This window comes from Ochotona princeps, chromosome 12 (genome assembly GCF_030435755.1).
Source record: "Ochotona princeps isolate mOchPri1 chromosome 12, mOchPri1.hap1, whole genome shotgun sequence".
NCBI classification, from domain to species: Eukaryota; Metazoa; Chordata; class Mammalia; order Lagomorpha; family Ochotonidae; genus Ochotona; species Ochotona princeps.
The window spans coordinates 67,726,899-67,750,511 of NC_080843.1; the positions used below are offsets into that span (position 1 = coordinate 67,726,899).

Consider the following 23,613-nt stretch of genomic DNA (forward strand, 5'->3'; position numbering starts at 1 on the left):
GGTTACTCTGGCAGCTGTGTTGGGGAACGGTGGAAGTCGGGAGACTAGTTTCAAGGCTGGTTGCAGTAATACAAGGTGGGAGTGATAGTGTCCGGACCAGAGTGGATTATGAAAAGCAGCTGTAACGCAGGACTGATTTGGGGAAACTGAGTGCTGTCTTGAATATAAAATATTCTCAGCTATAATGCTAAAGGAATTAAAGCAAGATTAGGGTTATTAATATTAGCGTATCAGCAGCTGAAAAATTTTGCTCAGTGATTTTTCCCATGGCCCTTTGTGTGGGGATCTGAAGATGTGACGGAAGTGCCCTAAGGGGTGTCACAGCACCTAGATGTACCTGGTCTACGGGCACAGGTGAGCCAAGGCTTCTTGGAAGAGGATAGTGAGGCAGGTTAGTTTAGCAAGTGTGCTCCTGAGTAGACTTGGGATGGAAACAGGAGCCTCTGAGTGGCACCCGGGGCCTTTACTGCTGGGGTGCTCGGCTCTGTCTGCGCGGCAGCAGGCAGGCCTCCCCATAAAGGACAGACCAAGTGGCTTTCTCTCACCTCCTCTGCATCTTCCCGAGTGTCTGGGACAGGGCAGCTGCAGACGGTGATGCTGACGGTGAGTGTGGGTGACCCCTGAGAGTGAGGTCAGGGTGCTTTACATTCAGCGGCATTGAGACCAAAATCAAATTGTGAGCTGAGCGCGTTAAAAGTTATTTCAGTGGTCGATCCCTGTTAACATAGCCTGGATCCAACTTGGAAGAATTTGAAATAATTTGATGGCCTTGCTGTATTGAAAATACTTTCTATTTCCTTATGTGAATACGTTTTTGCACTTTTTATATCCATTAAAATACAAAAATGGAAATCAAATGAACTCTGGCTCATTCTAGCAATAAGTAATTTTTATCCACAGATCTAAACTAAGTAGGTAAAGCAAAACCATGCTGTTCATTTCATTAAGAGAGAGAGAAAATTTATGTATTGCTTAATAATTTATTTGAATTTATATTGTTTTATCCAGTGTGTACTTTTGAGTATTATACTGATATACGTATTACGTATAAGTCTTTTAACCATTAAGAGTTTTAAAGAATTATCTCTCAAAATGCAGACATCTGTTTGAATATAAAATGTGACCAATAAAACACTTGAATATAAAATTTTGTGAGGATAATACTGTATGGGGAAATGAAACTGCAATAAAAATAAGAAAAACTAGTCTGTTTTAGATCTATCTTGGTAGATTTCAGAACATCACGATAATTACATGCTGGTACATGAAGTGCTCATTTAACCATTTTTAAAAAAATTTTGGTAGTTAAAAATGACAACGATATTTACAGCTATTGAACCTTAGGGGAGACATTTGACATATCAACTTAACATATTGTGAAATGGTTTTCATTTTTTTTTGTTTACAAATGCCATAAAAATACATTTAAAAGCTTGTGTTGGTGGCAGAGCAATTATGTGGACAGTAAATAAAAAAACATTCTGAAGTGAAACCTTAAAAGCCTAACGAAAGCCAGGACGGGGAGGCCACAGTGAGGACTGGGAAGAGTGAGCAGGTGGAAGAGGTGGGCGTGGCGAGCGCAGCGTGTACAAGCACAGGGGAGGGGTTCCTCCCGGAAGCCCAGTGACCCCAGTGTAAGGAGCTGCTAGAACACTCGGGTGAGCCGAGGACAGAACACAGGCACAGGATCCCTTTACTGGGAGGTTCCTGCTGGGGAACGGTGAGGCGGGAGCAGAGGCTGACTTGATTGATCCGCATCTTGTACAGATACTCACTAGGTAGCATTACAGCATGTCCTTCCGGTTACACTCTGGTTCTTCACCACTGGCTACAGTCAAGCTAAATATTCATCATTTTTCATGATGCGTCCCCATGCCAGTCAGTGATCGAAGACATTTTTATTTCTCTTCATGTTCCTTGTTACTCATGCCACATGGCTGTATGAATTATGCCATGTGGTGAACACAGAAGATGTGTTTATCCAGATAATCTTTACAGCAAGATTCTTATTTTAAAATACCACGTAGAGCCACATATAGGAAATATGTAGGACTATCAGATTTAGAGACAAGGCATAATATTCAAAGTAATCTGAACAAGGCAGTTCCTAGATCTTGTGCTAGCTTGGGTATTTAGGTAGTGATGGAGTGCTGGAAGAATTTGTCATGTACTTGGATTGTGTAATTTTATGTTTCTCAATTTTCAGGCTGCAAATTCTCTTTAAACAGTAATGCTGAAATCTGTATGTACAATTATAAGTTCAATAGAAGGCTGTTTCTCGCATTGATTCTCCCTTCCTTGTCTTGTCTCCTACTTGGTGAAAGATCAGAAATACCAGGTGGCATTGTCTACAATCCTGTTGATGATATCTTCAAGTATAGCATAAATCCAGCAAGCTGAGAAAAGAAATGGACTTGTCTGGGGAAAAATAGGGCTAGACAACAACTAACCAAAAGCAAAGAATGAATGCCTTGTGTTCTGTACCTACAGGCTGTTATCTGCTGTTCTCAGAGTTTCAGAAGTTGAATCTCGAGCAATAAGAGCAGATCTCACTCATCTACTAAGTCCCCAGATGGGCAAAGATATTGTTTGGTTCCTCAAACGCTGGGCGAAGACTTATCTCCTGGTGGATGAAAAGCTGTATGATCAGGTCAGAATATACACTGTTCAACTGCGTTTGGGTTTATGATCATGGAAAGTAGACAAGTGGGAATATTTGTCTTGATACTTTTCTCGTGAGAAAAGTGACTTAAAACTGGAGTCTTCCGCAGTGAAGCGAACTGCTTGAATGGGATGCTGTATTTAGTTTAGATATCATGTTAGTGTGATAGTGATAGAATAATTAAAGTTAGAAAATATGGATTCAGGATCTTTTTTTTTTTACTTAATGGACATGAATATATTTTGTAACGGAGTAAGGGCTACTCAGATTTAGATCCATTTTTCTATGAATTATGTTTTCAGCTATTTTTTTTCCTGACCTTAAGGCTCTTGTTTTCCCTCTTCAGATAAGTGTGCCATTTAGTACAGCCTTTGGAGCAGACACCGAGGGTTCGCAGTGGATCATCGGCTACCTCTTACAGAAGGTCATCAGCAACCTGTCGGTGTGGAGCAGTGAGCAGGACCTTGCCAACGACACTGTGCAGCTGCTGGTCACCCTGGTGGAAAGGAGAGAAAGGTGAGCCCACCGGGGAGGCGCACTAAGTGCCGACACAAGCAGATGAAGTCCTCACAGATTGTAATAGAAGCTTGTGTTGACCATTCAGGGTTTGGTACCCGAAAAAAAACCCTCATGAGTGACACATGACTCACACTTAGTAATTTATAGTCAGGTAGAGTGTTTTCAATTGCTTTGTCAGAATGAGAAAAACCGATACTGAATGCTAATGTTACAGAGCAAAAAATATTTAGGAGTTTTCTGTAACAAATTTCGAAAGTGGTTTGCTTGTTTCCTTTCTAGCAGTGTTTCGATTGTTAGACCCTAGCTGTTCTGCAGTGAATTCCTGCAAGGTTGTGAGCACTCTGTACAACCTCATTTATCGTGACATTCTCCCTCGTGAGATTTAGAATCATTATTACTGTGGATTTATTTGAATTTGCAAATTAGAAGAATGCTCATTAAAAGATTTCATGTATTTTATGTTGTGGAATGGCTTGGTGAGTTTGGAGTAGGCAGCTTTGTAATCCTGAGAGTCTACACTGAGTGCACAGACTATACTTTAAAAATACTATACTATACTTTACTATACTTTAAAAATTGTTACTAACTTTTTTTTTGTTTCCTTGATGTAGTCATATCTAGGTAATGCATCTTAACGTTTTGTTATTTCCACTGGCAGGGCAAACTTGGTCATTCAGTGTGAAAATTGGTGGAATTTAGCAAAGCAGTTTGCAACCCGAAGCCCCCCTCTGAACTTCTTGTCGAGTCCTGTGCAGAGGACGCTGATGAAGGCTCTAGTCTTAGGAGGTTTTGCACATATGGATACTGAAACCAAACAGCAGTATTGGACAGAGGTAATGCTTCCCTCGAGTCAACACGCACACACTCTGTTGTGTAATCTTGTCGTTTGCTTTGTCTCTGTGTGGCTGTGAATTAGCTGCCCTGTAGGTCTCCTGTTGTTTTCTTCTCATGCATACCTTGAAGCTTACTGTTTTACCGTTTGTCCCTACTTGCTTTTGTGATGACCTTGACCACATTGTAAGCACAGTGTCCCAGTTTAGTGTTAAATGTTCATTGAGAATCAGCGGAAGGGCAAGTGTTGGGTGCAGCAGGTAAGACTCCGTTTGGGATAGCCACATCTCGGGCTGGAGGGCTCGGTTTGAGTGCTGCTTCCCCTGCCAGCCTGCTGTGAACGCACACTTGAGAGGCAGCAGACACCGACTCAAGCTTTTGAGTCCCTGCCACCTGTGCAGGATACTTCGGTTGGGTTCCAGGCTCCTGACATCCACCTGAGCCAGCCCTCCGAGCAGGCATCTGAGGACTCAGCCAGCAGAAGGAGTTCTCTCTCTGTGTCTTTGCTGCCTTTCAAATCTGAATTAAAGAAAGTTTTGAAAAAGAAATATTGTGAAATGTTGTTTTCTTGAATGTGGAAATAGAAATTAACCACTATATTCATTTCCCAAGTCCGCCGTAACAAAACACTTGAAACTTGGTGTCTTGAGTACAGTACGATAGCCTGGTGGCTAAACTCTCACCTTAAATGCACCGGTTCCCGTATGGAAACAAGTTTGTGTCTCTACTGCTCCATTTCCCATCCAGCTCCCTGCTTGTGGCCTGTCAAAGCAATAGAGGATGGCCTGAGTGCACCTATGTGGCAGACCCGGAAGAAGTTCCTGGCTTCAGGTTGGCTTGACTCCAGCCGTTGTGGACACTTAGGAACTGAACCAGTGGACAGAAAGCTCTCTGTCTCTCCTTCTCTGTGTAAATCTGCCTTTCCAATAAAACTAAATAAATATTTTTTTTTAAAAAAAAAAGGTTGTATTGACTAGAGGTCCAAGATCAGCTGGAGCAAAATTGGTTCCCTTTGAAAGCTGAGAGAATGATGAGGCAAGCACTATGGTATGAAGTGAAATAAAGCTGTCACTTGCAGTGAAGGCATCCCATATGGGTTCTGATTCAGGTCTCAGCTGCTTCCCAGCCTATCCGGCTCCCTGCTAATATGCCTGGGAAAGCAACAGCAGATGGCCCACATACTTGGGCTCTTGCACCCGCATGGGAGACCTCGATGAAGCTCCTGACTCCTGGCTTTGGCAGGCAGCTATGCTAACCACTATACCACCAGCGCGACTCCTGGCTTTGGGCCAGCTCATCTCTAGCCGTAGTGGCCTTTGGTGGAGTGAACCACAAGATGGAAGATCGCCTCTCGCTTTCTCTCTGTCGCGAATTCTGAGTTTCAGATAAATAGATAAATCTTAGGAGAGTGAGTTTTTGCAAGTATACAAATAAGTAGAACCTGTGAATTGAACAGTCAGATGATTCGTACTTTGTTTTAGGTTCTTCAGCCACTTCAGCAGCGATTCTTAAGAGTGATAAACCAAGAAAACTTTCAGCAGATGTGTCAGCAAGAGGAAGTCAAACAGGAGATCACTGCCACGCTGGAAGCCCTGTGTGGCATTGCCGAGGCCACGCAGATTGACAACGTGGCCATCCTTTTTAATTTTCTAATGGACTTTCTTACCAATTGCATTGGGTTGATGGAAGTTTACAAAAATACTCCAGAGACTGTTAATCTCATTATAGAAGTGTTTGTGGAAGTCGCACATAAGCAGATATGCTATCTTGGAGAAGTAAGTATCCTAATTTCATCCTTTTGGAATTCATTCTTTGAAGACAAAATAAAATCATAGATGGCTTACCTCAAATTGAATGAATGGTGTAGGAAATAATTGTATTCCAATAAAAGATCTCAGAAAAGAGTGTTCATAAGAACACAAAATTCAGAGGCGGTCATGTTGGGCAAATAGACATTGTGGCCCTGGAAGCAGCGTTGAGGTGCATGCTAAGCCTCAAGCTTACATCAGAGTGTCTGATGATAGCCTGCCTCCGCTTCCAAGGCAGCTTCCTGCTCAGTGCAGACACTGGGAGGCAAAAGTTGATGACTCAGGTACTTGGGTCTCTGCCATCCGTGTGGGAAACCAGGGCTGAGTAAGTCTCCTGGCTTTGGCCTGATCCAGCCCCAGCCGTTACGGGTATTTGATCTGTCTGTGTCCCTATCTCTATTTCTCTGCCCTTCAGGTTAAAAAATTAATACACAAACATCTTGTACTAAAATTGTATTGTCGGAAGAGGACTAATGTCATAATTAGGTTCTTGATAGGTTGTTTTTTAAATTATTGTTAACATTTTAATATTGTTTCAAACAAGTATTAGAGCTTCTACCAGAACTCAGAATAAATTACCTGAATTCTGTTTTTAAGTTTTAGTGTTTATATTTGTTTCCCACCTTGATTTAACTTGTATAATTTATGCATGTTTTCTTACAGTCCAAAGCTATGAACTTATATGAAGCCTGCCTTACTTTGTTGCAAGTATATTCTAAGAATAATTTAGGGCGACAAAGAATAGATGTTACAGCGGAGGAGGAACAATACCAAGACCTGCTTCTCATTATGGAACTTCTTACTAACCTTCTGTCAAAAGAATTCATAGATTTCAGTGATACAGGTAAAGGCTAGTGTGGTAGTTAAATTTTTCTTTATTGTTTTTGTCGTTTTTCTTAATGGCAGCAATTGCTTCCTTTAAATGAAAACGTACCAGGAAGTTTACTTACTTAGCAAATCAGAGTGCATCTCTTTGGTTGAAGTGAGGATGGCGACCAAGGGCTTGGCTTCCTTCTTGTAAGAAAAATAGTAATCATTCATTAAAACCTCGTTGCTTGCTGTTGTATGGTTTGTGTTGGACTGACAGAAAGAGGAAGTATTGGTGACCCAGAAGCCATGAAGACCCCTAGGGCTTTCCCCTCCAGCGCCTCTCTGCTGGAACATGCATTATAAACATGTATAGTGTATTACTGCAGTGCTCGGGGCTGAACCAGGCCAAAGCCAGGAGCCTGTGACCACTTGGATCCCCCAAGACCCCTGGCCATCTTCCACTGCCTCTCCTAACGCATTTGCCAGGAGTTGGGATGTGAAGCAGAGCAGCTGGGACTGCAGTGGTGCTGCAGTGTGGGATGTCACTGTTGCAGGTGGAGGCATAACTCACTGTTCCACAACAGCAAGCCCTGCCCCAAATATGTTGGAAAATCTCCCCCTCAGCTTCTTAAATATCCCTCACTGCCAATCTTACCTTTAAGTAAAACTCATATTAGCAAGGAAAAACAAATTGTATCTAGCATCTTCTTAATTTTTGCAGATATTTGCGGTAGTAGGCATTTTTTGCTTCCTTCTTTCAAATCCATGTACTCACTGTATCCAATCTGTGTGTATTTCATTTGTTGCTTTATTTCCTTATTCACTAAGCTGTCATTTTTTTCCAGGGTCTAGCCTGTTTAAGCATATCCAGTTAATTAGAGATACTGAGATGAAACACTTTAAAAAACATGATGTAAATTTTCTGTTAGTGGATGCTCTCCTGCTTTTCTCAGACCCAGCTTCCTGCAGAACAAGTGTCTCTTCGGTTGTTTTCAGGGGGCGTTCCTTGGTTCAGGAGTCTTTACCTTTTCTAGGCCACATGTGCCTCTTTGAAAAATACATAGTACATCACCCAGCAGAGTTTCACATGCACTTGACTTGCAGACTCTGAGAAATTGCTACAGACTTGCCAAGGGTCTTCGAAGACCCTAGCTTCAGAACCCTATAGCCAAGAGAATCTGTCACTTAGCGTTAGACCCGGAGTAGATGGGTGGACCTTTGGCACAGTAGGTGCTGGGTGGAATGCCATGTCTTCAGTCAGTGCCTGGAGTCAAGCTTCAGCACTGCTCCCAATTCCAGCATTCCTCCCAGCACACGCTACCTACTAATAAACAGTTATTGTTTGTTCTTTGAGCTCATTATTTCTCTAGACATAGCGTTATGTGAATTTCTGGTTATATCTTTGGTAGAGATGGTGTGCAAAATAGAATATAAAACGGCACCTTTGAAAGTTCATAAATAGAAAGATGTTTGTTTTGGTGCAAAAAAACTGAAATCCATTCAGTTTTTTAATATGCATTTCCCATGAACTTCTTGAAGCCTCACCTGGATGTGGTGAAGTCTTTCTTTCTTTGAGGGGCAGGCAGTGTACTGTCGCAGGTGAAGCTGCCCCTGTGACACAGCATCCCCTCTGGGCAGTACTTTGTGCTCCAGCGGGTCCACTTACAGTGTCGCTCTCTGCTGATGGCCTGAGAAGAGCGGCAAGGGCAGCTCAAGTGTTGAGTGTTCCGCACGTGCCCGGGAGACCAGCAGGAAGCCGCTTGCTCTTCTGCATGCTGGCTGCTTTGGTCATCCGGGGAGTGAGCCAGGGGGTCAACAATCCTCACCTTGTCTCCCTCCCCCTCGCTCTGTAATTATGACTCTCAGATCATTTTTTCAAATTGTTCCAAATTATTTATTTGAAAAGCAGAGTTACCGAGAGCAGAAGGGGGGACAAGATAGAGAGGAGTCGGAATCTTCCTCCACTGGTTCACACCCAAGGGGCTGCAGCGGCCATGGCTTGGGCCAGACCAAAGGCAAGAGGCTGAGCTTCCATTCAGACTTGTGTGGATGGCAGGGGCCCACCTTCCACTGTTTTCCTAGGTACACTGCTAAGTAGCTGAATTGGAAGAAGAGTAACTGGATCTCAAAATGACACTCATTCTGGAATGCCACCATCACAGCTGGCAACTTTACCAACTGTGCCCAAACCACAGCCACATGTAATTCTCTGAGCGTAGCCATTACTAGTAAAAAATCATTTCTAGGAGTAAGAAGTAGGCCTGGCAGTTGAAGTGTCTGTGCGCCATGTTGTGCCCGGGTTGGATCCTCGACTCCCACTCCTGACTCTAACCTGTATTCCAGACCCTGGGTGATAGTAAATGAAATTCTCTCCTTCCCCTTCCCTTCCTCATTTCCCCTCCCACTTGACTTTCAAATAAGTAAAAAACAATTTGGGGGCTGACGTTTTGACATAGTGTGTTAGGCCTGTGCCTCCAGTATCCTGTGTGGGCACCAGTTTGAGTTCCTGCTGCTTCCCCGCCCATCTAGCTCCCTGCTCATTTCCTGGGAAAGCAGGGAAGGATGGCCCAGTTGCTTGGGCCCCAGCCACCCAGGCCGGAGACTGGGATGAAGCTTCTGACTTTGGCTGGCCCAAATCTGGATAGGAAACCATTTGAGTGAACCATTATGTGAAAAATAGCTCTCTGTCTAACTCTGCCTTTCCAATCAGTAACTAAGCCTTTAAGAAATACATTTTGGGGACCAACATTGTAACACCATAAATTATCTCATGGCTTGTGACATGGTAATTTCATGTGGGAGTGGTTCAGGTCCCAGCTCCCTGCAGATGTACCCAGGAAAGTGCCTCATGATGCAGAGTTAACTTTGCCCTCAGATGGAGTTCTGGACTCCCGGCTGAGTCCTGGCCCAACCCTGGCTGTTGTAGCTATTCGAGTAGTTGACAGTAGAGAATGGACTGATATACTTAGCTAGCTGAGTATGTCTTCTTGTTTTTCATTTTGCCTTTCAAATAAATAAAATTCTTTAAATAGAATATTTTTGGCAATAAAAATTACTTCTGGTTTAATGAATCAGAAGTAGTATTTTTTAGAAAGATTTGTTTAAATGTTGGAATGAGCTTTTTTATTGGATTGAAGATTTTATACATTTATGGGTGTTGCTTGCTTATTTGGGTGGTAATGTTTTGATTAATATATAACTACTATAATTTGTTTTAATATATGCATCTGTGCATGTATATGTTAGGGACAATTCCTTTTTGCTATTGTTTAGTGTTTTGTTAACTACCTTTTGTGTGACTTTATCATTCCTATTAAAATTACAAAGATCAGACATACCTAAGTGATCATACAGATACTACTATGGACATTCTTCCATTTCTGTATCTGCTCTTCAGATCCCATTACAGATGAAATGAAAAACACATGATTAAAGTTATTAGGCTTGTACATTACCTACTGGTGGATTTGCTTAGCTATTAAGGCTTGAATTTATTTCCACTTTTATCAAGGTAAATAGTAGAATATAGCCTTTGAGAATGCGCCAGTGTACCACGGTAAGACTGCATGATTTCTTTTTTAACAGATGAAGTGTTTAGAGGGCATGAGCCAGGGCAAGCGGCGAACAGGGCTGTGTCCGCAGCTGATGTGGTTCTCTATGGAGTGAACTTGATCCTGCCCTTGATGTCACAGGACCTTTTGAAGGTATGGCCTGAACCGTTCCGGTACAGCATTTCCAGGGTGTGTTTCATTGAGGCAACTTAAACCTACCTTAATGCTCCAAGAAGAAATTTTAAAAATATGAATGACTGACTACTGTGCTGCTAGCATGGATTTGCAAAAATGTTTTATTCTCAGGTCATTTAATAATCTTAAATCTGACTGCCTTGTTTATTTTTTTCAAAGTAAGCATAAAATGTCTGGAATTGATGGTGGCTTTTATTAACTCCGATACTGTTTACTGATTATTACTTTGTATTATTACTTGTGACATTTATTAGCACTTTTAATCTTTATGTCCTTTCCTGCTTTTGTATTACTTTATTATTTTTTAGTTCCTGAAGTATTTCCTTTACTGTAACTTATTTTTGCATTTAATTAGATATTCATGTTTCCTGTATTTTATACATGTTTTAAAGAAATCAGACTTGAAAGCTTCTCAGTTTATTTCATTTCAATAATGAAAGCAAAGATGGCATATTATTGATCATCTAAATACCTAATATTTCTTTTTCAGTTTCCAACTCTTTGTAATCAATACTACAAATTAATCACGTTTATATGTGAGATTTTTCCTGAAAAAATACCACAGCTTCCTGAAGATCTGTTTAAAAGTTTGATGTACTCTCTAGAACTAGGAATGACATCATATCCTTTAAATGAACATTGTTGTCATTTGGGGACAAAGATCTTGTTTAACAAATCGTCATTTTGAATGTGTATCTCTTTTGTGGTTCGGTTTTATTTTCCTTCTCTGTAACTGCCCTACTTATATGTTTTACTGTTGATTTGCCTTGTCCCGTCATCCTCTATAAATTCCCACGCTTTTGGTCCCGGTGCCAAAGTCACGCCTGTGTTGGGGCTCCAGTTAGTGTGGCGTGTACCAATGCCAGATTCTCTGACCTTAGCTGCTAGTGATGGAGGATTGTGGGACTTTTCAAAATTTGCATACATTACAAGCAGGATCCAGTTACAAATCTCTAACCCGATGCCCAGAACTTTCATAGGTCGGATCTATTTATTTGCATGTCATCTGAGCAAGTAGTCATTCATTTCATACTAACATTTTTAACGTTTAATGTAACAAAACGTCTCATTTGTACCTTGACATTTGTGATCAGAATGAGTTCGGAGGTTTGCCAGCTCTGCCTGGAAGCCTTGACACCCTTAGCCGAACAGTGTGCAAAAGCCCAAGAAACAGACTCTCCGCTTTTTCTAGCAACACGGCACTTTCTTAAGGTAAGATGTTTGAGCGGTAGGTCAAAAAGTGTCTAAGAGGACAGTACACAAAATTCAGCATTGAAATTTGAAAATGCTTATATTCTTTAATAGTAAGAAAGCAATTACTTGCACCTAAGTATTTTTTCCAGAGATCAACTCGTCACGGACACCTCATTCTCATTCACTTTATTTTGTGCTCTAAAAACCAGCTTTGTAAAAATGTCATGGGGAATTTGACCTTGTGAGTGTAGAAAGCACAGATAACAGTGACTCAGGTTATCCTTGGGTTTTGGAAAAATCATTTTCTTTAATAAATAGAATGATTTCTCTGTTTGGGGAGGGTGCTACTGGGGAGAGGCAGCAGGCTTATATACTTGTCCTGTATTTTTACTTAGCAGCCTTATTATTCTGTCATTTCAGCTGGTTTTTGATATGCTGGTTTTGCAAAAGCACAACACAGAGATGACCACTGCGGCCGGAGAAGCTTTCTACACGTTGGTGTGTCTGCACCAGGTACTGCGCACGGCCTGCTCTGCAGCCGAGCGGTCCCCCGTGCTTCCAGGGCCTGGGCTCCACGCCCTGTTCTAGTCCAGTGAGACTGAGATTGTTTTTTGCATTTCAATTTCATGTTCATAGGACAAGGTAGTTGTCAGTTAAAAAGCATTTCTTCCCTAATAAGTCATTCACTGCAAAGCCTACCCTTAAAACCACAATGCTAGGACGCGGGAATACAAGCAGGAGTGAATGCTGGGTGTGTGGCTGCTCTCCACATTTTGTAAAGGAAATGAGTAAGATTGGAGACTTGGAGATGTGTGCCTTTAAAGTGAAGGTAGGGAGAGCATTATAGTATTTCCTGTTATAGTATGGAGGATAATAATGTTATTTCATTTTGCTTTATAGTTTGTTTAGAGCCTCAATACATTGCCAGTAAGGGTTTAATGTCACAGAAGCAAAGTGAGGCCAACTCACCATCATCACTCCTCCTCGTTTTAGTGGAACAGGTGCCTGTGCAGTGTATGAAAAGGAGTGTGTGGGAGCATACACTGCCTCGCGTGCGTCTCCCAGGCCAGGGAAGCTGCGGCATCTTACCTCCCCTTTGTCAAAATTAAAAGAATGGGTTGGGTTTGTTTTGTTTTGTTTTTTCTGTATGTGTATGTTTGGTTTTCTCTCTGTTTTCAGTGAAGGGAGGCTACCTTCTGCTGTTTATTTATCCTAAATGCCCCCAGTGACTGGGGTGAGCAAAGGCTGCAGGCTGGCGCTGGAATTACAGTCCACATCTCCCACGTGGGCGGAAGGAGCCCAGTCACTTGAGCCTAAGCTCTTGTGAGATGTGGGAGTCTCAACTGTCTACCCAGCACCCGCCCCCAAAAGACAGGGTTTTGAGCTCTTGCTTACTGCTGAAGGACCCACGCCTGACAGACTGCTGTACCCGCTAGGCGCTGAGCTGAGGGTGCTCTTGGCCTTCACGTCTTGACCTGTGCCTTAGTGGCCGCTCCAACAGATGATACCCATTGCACAGGTGGCCCTCTGTCATTTCATTACCTTTTGGCTTAGTGGGAATGTAGGCTTCTCGTCTCCACACGTACAAGCTATTACATTCAGATCACATTTTTTTGTCCTGTGGTTGGTTTAGTATTGGCATGCTGCAGAAAAAAAGAGCAGGGACCTGGAAGGGACGGGGTGGTTGATTCCCTGCTGACCTGACCTAGCCCCAGAAGCACTGCCATTCCTTTGGGGTAAGGAAATGATTGCAGTGTGTACTCTGTCCCTTTTGAGCAGGCCTGTTCCTTGGAGAGAGCAGTTAGGGCAAGCTATCTTGTACATCGGATAGGGTTTTAGGATGCTCTGTCTTACTCATTCCAGAAGTGATCAATACTTAGTGTTGTCCATGCTGGTTGATCATGATACCCAAAAGCTCTATTCAAGACAGCTTAACTCTGAGCTGGTTGTGTTTTCCTTTGGCCCACACCCACTGCACTGGATAAGCCTGTATGACAGAGATTCTTTGCAGTAAAGCTCTCCACCCCCAGACACTTGCATTTGTCAAAGTCCCTTTTCTGAGCTTTCTCCAAGAGCTGCTAGGTACAGCTTCTGGCTTAGTGCTTTCCAGGGTGTTCTGCCTCCACTCAGAGCACTGGAACACACTTTCCTCACTCTTCCCACCCCCGCTGCCCCCACACGCCGGCTGCCATCCTCTGATGTCCTCAGAACTGGGTTGACAAGACATGGCTACAGTCCTCAGGGCAACTGTGGAAAGAAACGTTTCACACTTAGGTTATAGCAAATGTGATGGTGCGCTTTCTTTCTGTATAAAACAGCATCATCTTTATTTTGCATACTTTAATTTCAGAACAAAATAAAAAAAAAAACCACAATACACAACATCCAATCCCATTGTCGAGGAGGGCGTGGGGCTTGAGGCCCTTGTTTGCTGCCTTGTGACACTGGACCGGAGAGAAGGGCGGTGCGCTTGAGAGCACAGAGAAGGACCGGTACCCGCGTGGTACCACCGTGCTGATCAGATGCTGTGGTTTCGTCTCTTTCCTTCACCTCCCCACTCGGCACAGCCTTCATCTGTGAAGTGGGACTGTAGGCAGGACCGTCTCCCTGCAAGGGGGCATGGAGTGAGCAAGCTGATCCAGTCCAGGATGTGCCTGGAATACCCGGAGCAGATAGTCGGTAACCGTAAACTGGCCAGTTAGTGCATGACCTTGTGAGAGAAGCGTGCTCTTACGTGTAGTGTCTGTCTTCAACAGGCTGAATATTCTGAACTGGTGGAAACGTTGCTGTCCAGTCAGCAGGACCCAGTCATTTACCAGAGGTTAGCAGATGCCTTCAACAAGCTCACTGCGAGCAGCACGCCTCCGACGCTCGATCGCAAGCAGAAGATGGCCTTCCTAAAGAGTTTAGAAGAATTTATGGCAAATGTTGGTGGTCTCCTTTGTGTAAAATAAACGGCCAAACTTTATGCTCGATTTAGATCCTTTCTGCAAAGTGCACTGACTTGCTGAAGGTTGACTGGAGTCTTGTCCTGGTCCTCAGTTCCCTGGGCCGCTGTGGATTTTGGAGAGCCTGCGGCTGTGTGACGTAACGCGGTGGGAGAGGAGAGGGTAGCTTTGCATCGGCTTCTGCTGTTAGGTGTTAGCCACACTCTGTCATATCTATGTCTTCTCGATTCTGAATGGCGATCACAAATTTCTGAATGCAATTCCATGTACGCGCAAACAGATATGGGCACCGTGAAGTACATATTCAGTGCCTTTTCCCCTTCTATCAAAACCTAGGTGGCCAGCCAAAGTTTAGAACTTTGTTACTCGATGTCGGGTGGATCTGTGCTGAGCATGGCTCCTTCCCGTGGCCCGCAGATCACCTGTGCCACTTGAGGAGCTCATTGAAAAGCCAGGTTCTTGCGTTCCATTCTAGACCTTCTGAGTCTGAACTTGTGCTTGTCGGACCTGAGAATCTTTATTTTTAATAAACTCCTCCCTGTCATCATTACAGAAGCTTCGAATCAATGCCAGAGACGTTGAAAGCTCCAGAGGTTTTGTGCTGATCACCTTTTCTTCCCTTTGCTGATTAGGTTTGCAAACCCAAAAGAAGCGTCACCAGGCTGTCGGTGGCGTCAGCTCCTTGCCGGTGCCCCTTCTCCTCGCTTGTTTATGTCAACCCAGTGTTGCGAGTTTTGTGTGACGCAGGTCTATAATCAGACTCTGAGGCCTGAACTTGAGGAGGAAAAGTGCGTGAAGAACTTTAGGAACCGTAGCCATTTCATTGCCTTAATTTTAAGAGGAAAATACAAAAAAAAAAAAAAAAAAAACCAGATGCGTTTTGATGAGAAATCAAGTTTGGATGCTTCAGAGTTCATTTAGGATGTGAGCTGCTATGAATCTGTTGCCCCTGGAGCGTGTGGTTTTTTTTTTTTTTTTTTTTGAGTGAATGGAAAGTTTGTTGTGTCATCTAGCTTTGTGAGTGTGTTTCTATCCAGCCACACAGCCCATATCTACTCTAAATGGCTTGCTTAAGCAATAACTACTTTAAAGATTGTGAATTACTGATTCACATGGACTATTGCACATTGGGGCATTAGGGGCAATAATTATGCTAGAGTGGGTGTTTCCATCATGTCATAGGAGCCACGTGAATTTAATTTCAGAGATGGGAAAAATCTAGATCCTGTAGTTTAATCTTTCTAATCAGAATTTTTCTATGGCTGCCATGCTTCCTTTAATTCTTTGTGCCCACTTAAATTATGGAAGTGAAAGCTTAAGGCCTTTGGAGCAACACGCACTGCAGTCCCCCGGTTGCTCACCATCCTGAAAGGCGGCAACTTGGGCACAGGTTCAGAGGGGCCAGCTCCCTCCCACAGGCACCCCACATCTGACTTTATCCTTGACTCAGCTTATACATCCTCACACGAGATGCTCGGCAGCATTTTGTGTAACGCTGTGCTATTAGCAAAACTGGGGCACCTAGTCGCTGCCAGGCTGTGCAGGAGCGCGAGGCCTGAGGGCCAGGAGGAAGGCCCATCTGCTCAGTGATAAGTGATAGTGTGATAGTGTGAGGGTCGAGCAAAAGACCTTAGGGACTGCTAGGAAGAGGCAAGTGCCCATCTTCATGTAAAACACAGCTTTTTATATTTTTAAGAAGTCCTTTGAATGATGCATTTTTTTTTTAAGATTTATTTTTATTACAAGGTCAGATATACAGAGAGGAGGAGAGACAGAGAGGAAGATCTTCCGTCCGATGATTCACTCCCCAAGTGAGCCGCAACGGCCGGTGCTGTGCTGATCCAAAGCCAGGAGCCAGGAGCTTTCTCCAGGTCTCCCACGCGGGTGCAGGGTCCCAAGGCTTTGGGCTGTCCTCTCCTGCTTTCCCAGGCCACAAGCAGGGAGCTGGACGGGAAGTGGAGCTGCCGGGATTAGAACCTGTGCCCATATGGGATCCCGGAGCTTTCAAGGCGAGGACTTTAGCCGCTAGGCCACGCTGCCAGGCCCTGATACATTATTTTTAATTTGTTTTTCTTAACTTGAATTGATCACAGCAGTCATCACTTTGTTTTTCTTACTCACTCAGGCTTTGTGTGTGTGTGTGTGTGTGTGTGTGTGTGTGTGTGTGCACGTGCAGTATAATCTCTTTGAAAAAGGACACTGAAATTCATAACAGACTTGGTAGACCCACAGGTCATGACAAAGCAAATCAGATTATTAAGAGCAAAAAGACGTAGGAAAGGAATGTCTTTGTTAAGCAAAAGGCATATGTATTTAAGAGCTTTGATCTCCATGGAAATATGTCTGCTAGATTTGTCTGGGTCCTATTACAATATTGCAATTTCAGTACGTGAGTTTTAACTAAAACAAAATTTCCTTCAGATTGGACCAAATAATACTGAAAGAGATCCTGCAGTGTTGATTAGTGGCAGTTAGGATGGGAGGAAGGGGAGCCACCACCATTTTGTAGGTATGGGTACCACTTCATTGCAAAGGCTTAACTGTTGTCAGGGTGTTGGTGTATATGTTTGCCTGCTTGGGTATTTGATTAGAATCTTTAAAAATTTTTGTTCAGTATGCCTTTAGCCATGTTTATTAACTTTTCAGATTCTGTTTTGTTTGTTTCCTTAATGCTCTTGGCCCAGTGGGTATCAACAACACTGGCTTAATTCTAATAAGTTGATTTTTTTTTTCCTGATAAAACTTACTGTTGTGGAAAGATTGTTAAAAAGAACATTAGAGAACACTTATGTGTTAAAGGGACGCGTTTAAGCATTGAATGTTTAGATTTTTGTGTTTTATAAAGTTTCTGTTGTTCATGTAGTATCTTGTACTCTCTGGTTTTCCCTACGTCCTTGTTCAGCTTACTTCCTGTTTTGGTTTCCCTGACCCTGTGGTTTAAGGCACCATCCCTGAGGACTCCGCGTTTCCGGTTTAGTTTCCCTGTAACTGTTATGGTAACTCTGGTTCAAGGCTTGATTGGTGTTGATGGTCCTTGTGCTGGGTCAAGGTTGCCTGGGCAGATACACTAAGTGGTATTGTAAAGTGTCCTTTCCAACAGTGATTGCAAGGCCTTGGTGTGGTAACATCCTTGAGTTTGTCTGCTGCAAAATGTGACACTCTGTCATTGCATTGTAAGATGTATCTAGCTACACTTTGTCCAGATGAGATGGTTACTTTTTTTAATGCAATTTTCATTTTAAAACCAAGCGTCTGACCCCAGTCAGCATTTGTAACACTGCTTTCATTGCACGTTCTCTGTGTCTTTCTGGTCCTATAGGATCTTGTTTCCCGTGTCTGCTCGTACTTCTGTGACGCCCTCCGGACCAGAGGGACCTCACTCTCGGTCTGTTCGTGCAGTCTCCTTTTACCTCTGAAAATACGATTTTGCTGTGTTACAGTTTTGCTTGTTCCCCGTCACCTCTGTTGTTACAGGGGCTCATCCTTACGCCTTCCTGGTTGTTGTCTCTGTGGCTCCTGAGTAAAAACATTCACCGTGTAAGTCAGAGGGAACCTCAGAGCTTGTCAGGTGGTGGTGGCTTTTCTGTTTTGCTTTTTTTCTGTTTAACCAGAGAATAAGGAATCGATTTGGAAACGAGGTTTTTACAATCAAAATTTTCCACCAAATAATATAACTGATTTGAGGATATACTTTAAATTGTTTTACACTGCATGTAAGACTTATTTTAAACTGATTTTCTAAAGTGTAAAAAAAAAAGTGCAAATTATGCCTATATAGCTCAGCTCAAATTGATTTGAAGTGCCATAGTTCAAGTTGAACTTTAAACATTTTAAGTTAAAAGAAAGAAGGAACATTGGAGTGTACCTGATTGATTAGAATGGGAGCCCTCGACACATTTAGCCAAAGAATGCGTTTGGTTCAGGTTAAAGCGGGAGCTTGCTGCTGGCCATCCAGTGTGTGGATGAGTGAAGAGCTTTGTTGCTGGCTTCTAGTTCTCTATGCAGAATCTTCTTTTGTAGAGATGGGGATAGTCTGCCCAGCTTCGGTGGCAAGTCCCTAGTACCACCCTAGGGGTACAGAACACCCCCCCCCATGGCTCTCAGCACAAACCCTCTGTCCACTGTCCCGCTCTGTACTTCGCTCTTGACCCAGCCCAAGGCCTCCCCACAGTGCAGAGATTTTCAGGCCTCAGTGTAGGCCTCCTGGCTGTTAGGAGCCGTCGGGGATGGCTCACCAGCTGCTTCTCCCGGCCTGAGGTTGAACGCTACACCTGCACTGTGTACCTCCTGGGGAATCTGACTCAAGTGTGTTCTGAGCCTCAGCTTCCTCCTGTGGTGTCCTGTACCACATCAAATTAGGACAAACTGCAAAATACCATCATTGTGATTTGGTTCTCTGGGAAAGGAAAGATGCTCTGTGCAGTGAGTTTGTGTTGAATGGTCACAAAATGTTACAGCACTGCTATCATTCAGCACGTGTCAAATTTTTTAAATTTATAAATATTAAAATTTAAAACTTAAAACTAAGACTTTTCAGTTTTTTTCAAGAGACCCAGGGATGAGTGTGCTGTTCTACTCCTTACCTCTAATATAACTAATAAAGATATCAAGTTGATTTTAATTATTCAAAAAGATGCAAGATGCTTCAGGGTGACTTCAGGAAATATTTCAAGATTATGTATTGAGTCCATTACAAGCTGCGTATCAATTGATAAGATTTTATTTGTGTTTTAAAGTCCACAAATGGGAGTCAAATGTGTTTTTTCACTAAATCTTTTTATTACATTTTTGTTTGGAGCGTGTGTGGTTTGTTCATGGGTGCGCAGCTTAGACTGTCTTAGGAGACTTAGTGAAGTGGTGCTAGTTCATGACCATCAATAGAATGATTGACACTGGCAGCATGACCAGTCACTCCTAAAGCAATTTCAAATAAGACATGTAAAACAGGTCAGTGCAGATACAGTGAGGATTTACGTTAACTTCTGGAACATCCCACGCCCTGATAGCCCATCCAGTATTCAGAAAGAATAGTGCAAGTGTGTTCATGTCCTGTGGTCCCTCTGTCAGCCCTCGGGCTTCAGAACAGTGTGCGAGTTAAATCAGCAGGCTTGTTCCATTTTCAGTGGTTCGAATCATTCTCTTTGGCCTTTCAGGGGAAATGAACAGTTAACCATTCTGTGTGCCAAATAGGCTTTCACTCTGTCCAGTTGTAACTCTCAAGATATGCAATAAAAAGTTAATTTTATTAAGAAAGAAAATGAATTTTGAAAATATTAATTTTAACCTGACTTTGCTCGGAGTATCCGTTGACTTACAATGTTATTCCTTATGTTGTATTGAGCCTTGATTCCACTTTGCCGTGTTAGGGATCAAATAATCCATTTAGTAACATTAAAAAAAAAGGACCGAGTTACTGAAGGCACAACCAGAAACATCTCTCATGAAAGAACCACAGATGATTCTTTTAATTATGTATGTCTTTGACAGGCAAAGAGTTCCCATTTTCTGGGCCTCCCTTGTGATGGCAGGAACTCAGCCGCTTTGCTGTCGCCTGCTGCTTCCCAGGGTGTACACCAGCAGGAAGCTGGAATCGGGAGCACAACAGGGCTCCCAGCATGGTGGGCTGCTTCATCATTAACCCAGGTACAAGATTTTCCTAGCACATGAAGTGTGCAAACCCAGGGACTCCCAAGGTGCTTAACTACTGTGCAGAACTCCTGCCCCGACACATTAGACGATCAAAGGTTTTTTACTTGGAAGGCAGAGTACCCACCTGCTGCACCCTCCTCCATGCTGGACCACACGCAGAGCAGCCAGCACTGGAGGGGCAGTGGGACGTGGACCAACAGTACTGCCCGGTGAGTCCTAACCCAGGGACTTGGGGGATTTCAACTTCTCAGATATAAAGTCCATTAGCTATGACTTTTTCTCCAAAAATATTTGGTTTGTATTAAAGGCAGGATGAGAGGTAGTTTTTTGTATCTTAATTCAATATGGAACGATTCTGTTTTTTGTTTTTTTTTTTTTTTTTTAACAGCATGGGTTTTCTTTCAGTTTGGGTGTTATACATTCTCTGAAATCTCAAAGAGCAGTTCAGTTTGGTTTTTAACAGGAGGTCATGCACGTGGGTGGGGGAGGATCCCCAGAGTGGAGCAGGCGGACAGGAGAAGGCTTGTATCCCAACCCTGAAGACTCCCAGATCCTCACCAAGGACTGTCAGTATGGGCACCAAGGACTACATCCCAACTGCCAAGGAGACCATGGAGAATCGGAGGCCGAGAACTCTGAGGTCACCCACCCCCATTTGGATCTACCACATGGGATGGAAGAAGCCCAAGTCCTGCCTTGCAGGATCCGAGGTCATCGGAACGACAACCAGGAGCCTTGAGCGGTCCGCAGAAACAGAAGAACAGTAAACTTCCTTCAGGACTAGCGAGAGGAGCTTTCTCTGGTCCTTGCCTGGTTCTGAATTTGGGTCCCCACCCTATCTCGCAATGACCATCAGGATCGCTCCAACAGCCCCTCAAAACAAATAAACAAAAAATCTAGAATAGATAGAGAACAACAAGGAAAGCTTAGAAGCAGACAGGAGACAGTCAGTGGGGATGCACTTATACCTCACTGGGTGAGACACAAAGATTAGTTGCTCCTCACTGGGGTATTGAAGATTTCTCTGCACACCCCTCCTAAAACTGTTCACCTAAACTGTTGACATATGTCCTGTTAGAGTTATAGAGTTAGACTATCCGAAAAACAGCCAGGTTCAGCAAAATCATGCTTCAATGCTATAAACTGCAAAATACTGAAATTAAAATAGACACAGACAGCTGAATAGTAATTTATAGCCATTTTAAGGTGTATAGAACCCAGTTGTATATAAACTAATAATTGAAATGTCAATGAAGAAGTCACAGGATGTGGTTCAGAACTTGCATTCTTTTTTTTTTTTTAACACATTGGTTACTCAATACCATGTCAATTAATTCCATAACGTTATAAATTGTTACTGATGTTATTTCAGGGCTTTTAATTGATTTGGATGATACTCTGCCGGCTCTACCTTCAGACCAGAGATGGTCTCCCCAAGAAACCGTTGAACTTATCTGGACAATAAGATTCTGGACTTTATGCTTGGTAGATGCTTGCAATGAAAGAATCTCAACTGGACTTGAACTGTGGTGATGCAACAAGGTGGAGGAATCCACCATGTGGGGGGGGTCTGGGGAGGAGCAGAGGAATCCCAGTGCCTATAAAACTGTGACACATAATGCAATGCAATCAATAAAAAGAAAAAAAAAGTCAGTTGTTGGCCCGGTGGCGTGGCCTAGCGGCTAAAGTCGTTGCCTTGAACGCCCCGGGATCCCATATGGGCGCCGGTTCTAATCCCAGCAGCTCCACTTCCCATCCAGCTCCCTGCTTGTGGCCTGGGAAAGCAGAAGAGGACAACCCAAAGCTTTGGGACCCTGCACCCGTGTGGGAGACCCAGAAGAGGTTCCTGGTTCCCAGCTTCGGATTGGTGCAGCACCGGCTGTTGCACTCACTTGGGGAGTGAATCATCGGATGGAAGATCTTCCCCTCTGTCTCTCCTCCTCTCTGTATATCTGACTTTGTAATGAAAATAAAATAAATCTTTTAAAAAAAAAGTCAGTTGGAAGTCCAGCACCTCTCCAGTGAGCTCGGCGGGCAGATGCTGGACTGGGGAATCCCACGGAGCACAAAGCTAACGGCAGCATGCGCTCAGCTCACCAGCTGACTTCCTTACCGGGTCCTTCAAGAGATGGTGCTGTGTCCACATCTGTGCCATGTTCTGTGATGTTTCAGTACATTTACATGGCGCATGGTTCAATCTGAATAAGTATATCAAGTATTTAACATTTGCTTTTGGTGTAAACATCCAAAATTACATCTTTTTTTAATATTGTTGACACAGTTGAGAGCGGTGTCTGCCCCGTGGACCTCCAATTAGGGTGGGGAGGGTCGAGGTTTAGAGGAAGGTGCGTAAGATAAATGCAGTTTTTTTGTTCTGTACCTGCGGGGAGACGGGAAAGGAAAGGAGAGGGTCGCTCCTTGCTGTCGAACAGCACCTGGTAATGGGGGATGGTCATCTTGCCATGCCTTAAAGTTGTTGGTGTGGGGAGTAGCTTCACGGGTGACTGGATCCCTCAGCCATAGCCACGTGTCTCAGGGAGCCAAGCCAGGCCAGGCTTCCTCTTGGGGATCTTTGCTCCCCGTCCACTGCTGCCATGCAGTGGGTAAATCCTGGGCTTGTAGGCAGCCGCAATGATGAAGGAGCCCTGCAGCAAGCTCTAGGGTCTTGGGGGTGTGGAGTTACGTCCTAGGGACCTCCCTAGATAAGGCCACTGTACATGTAGGTAAGGAATGCTGAGGGGACTCCCCACAACAGGGCCACTGTACTTGCAGATAAGCGAGGGGACTGAGACATGGTGGTTAGGAGAGGAGAGGCTGGAAGATCCAAAGAGTTGGTCCTGGGTGCTGACTAGACCAGGCCAGGCTGCAGGACCCAAAGGCAGAAGCCCAGACAGGTGGAATACTTAGCATACCAAGTTAGGTCAGAGTAACCACTGGCATATGCAAGATCTGTGGCTGCAGTCAAGCCTGGTTGGGGGCAAAGGGAATTCTTTTGGGTAATGGTTCTCACTAGAGAATGTGAGGGCCAGAGTGGGTGCTGCAGTCTGGTCTGGACATGGCTGCAGCGTCACTTGGCACAATGGTCTGGGTTGCAGCAGACTGGGCTAGACTCCAGCACCCACTGGTGTTCACAAGAACCAGGGTGAGTGTAGGATACACTGGGCTAAGTCTCTGCCCCTGTGAGCCATGTGTGAGCTGTGTATGGGTGTGGACTAGGTTTGGCTGGGCAATAGCACCCAATGGTAAGACTGCAACACCCATTGGTTTGTGTAGAAGACAGGACTGGAGACGGAACTGACCCAGCAATTGCAACTAACAATGTGCGCGTAGGCCATTTTGGGCAATGAACTGTGCCAGACCCTGTATTGGCATACACATACAAGAATCAGGTCTGGGGCCCAGCGGCGTGGCCTAGCGGCTAAAGTCCTCACCTTGAACGTGCCGGA

General features: G+C 43.8%; 1 protein-coding gene across 2 annotated transcripts in view; it reads left to right on the plus strand.

Moving 5' to 3' along the window:
• XPO4 (exportin 4) overlaps positions 1-14,545 on the plus strand; it is a 101,859-nt gene extending 87,314 nt beyond the window's left edge. Inside the window, exons 14-23 of one of the 2 annotated variants that reach the window (XM_058670987.1) lie at positions 2,491-2,650; positions 3,009-3,178; positions 3,840-4,014; positions 5,494-5,787; positions 6,484-6,664; positions 10,216-10,334; positions 10,867-10,997; positions 11,471-11,588; positions 11,991-12,083; positions 14,327-14,545. In XM_058670987.1, coding sequence (XP_058526970.1) covers positions 2,491-2,650; positions 3,009-3,178; positions 3,840-4,014; positions 5,494-5,787; positions 6,484-6,664; positions 10,216-10,334; positions 10,867-10,997; positions 11,471-11,588; positions 11,991-12,083; positions 14,327-14,524 — 1,639 coding nt within the window. In that variant the 3' untranslated portion in view covers positions 14,525-14,545. Of the gene's footprint in view, positions 1-2,490; positions 2,651-3,008; positions 3,179-3,839; positions 4,015-5,493; positions 5,788-6,483; positions 6,665-10,215; positions 10,335-10,866; positions 11,335-11,470; positions 11,589-11,990; positions 12,084-14,326 lie in introns of those variants that run through there. The other variant, XM_058670986.1, reaches the window with a different exon arrangement.
• The last annotated feature ends 9,068 nt before the right edge of the window (positions 14,546-23,613 follow it).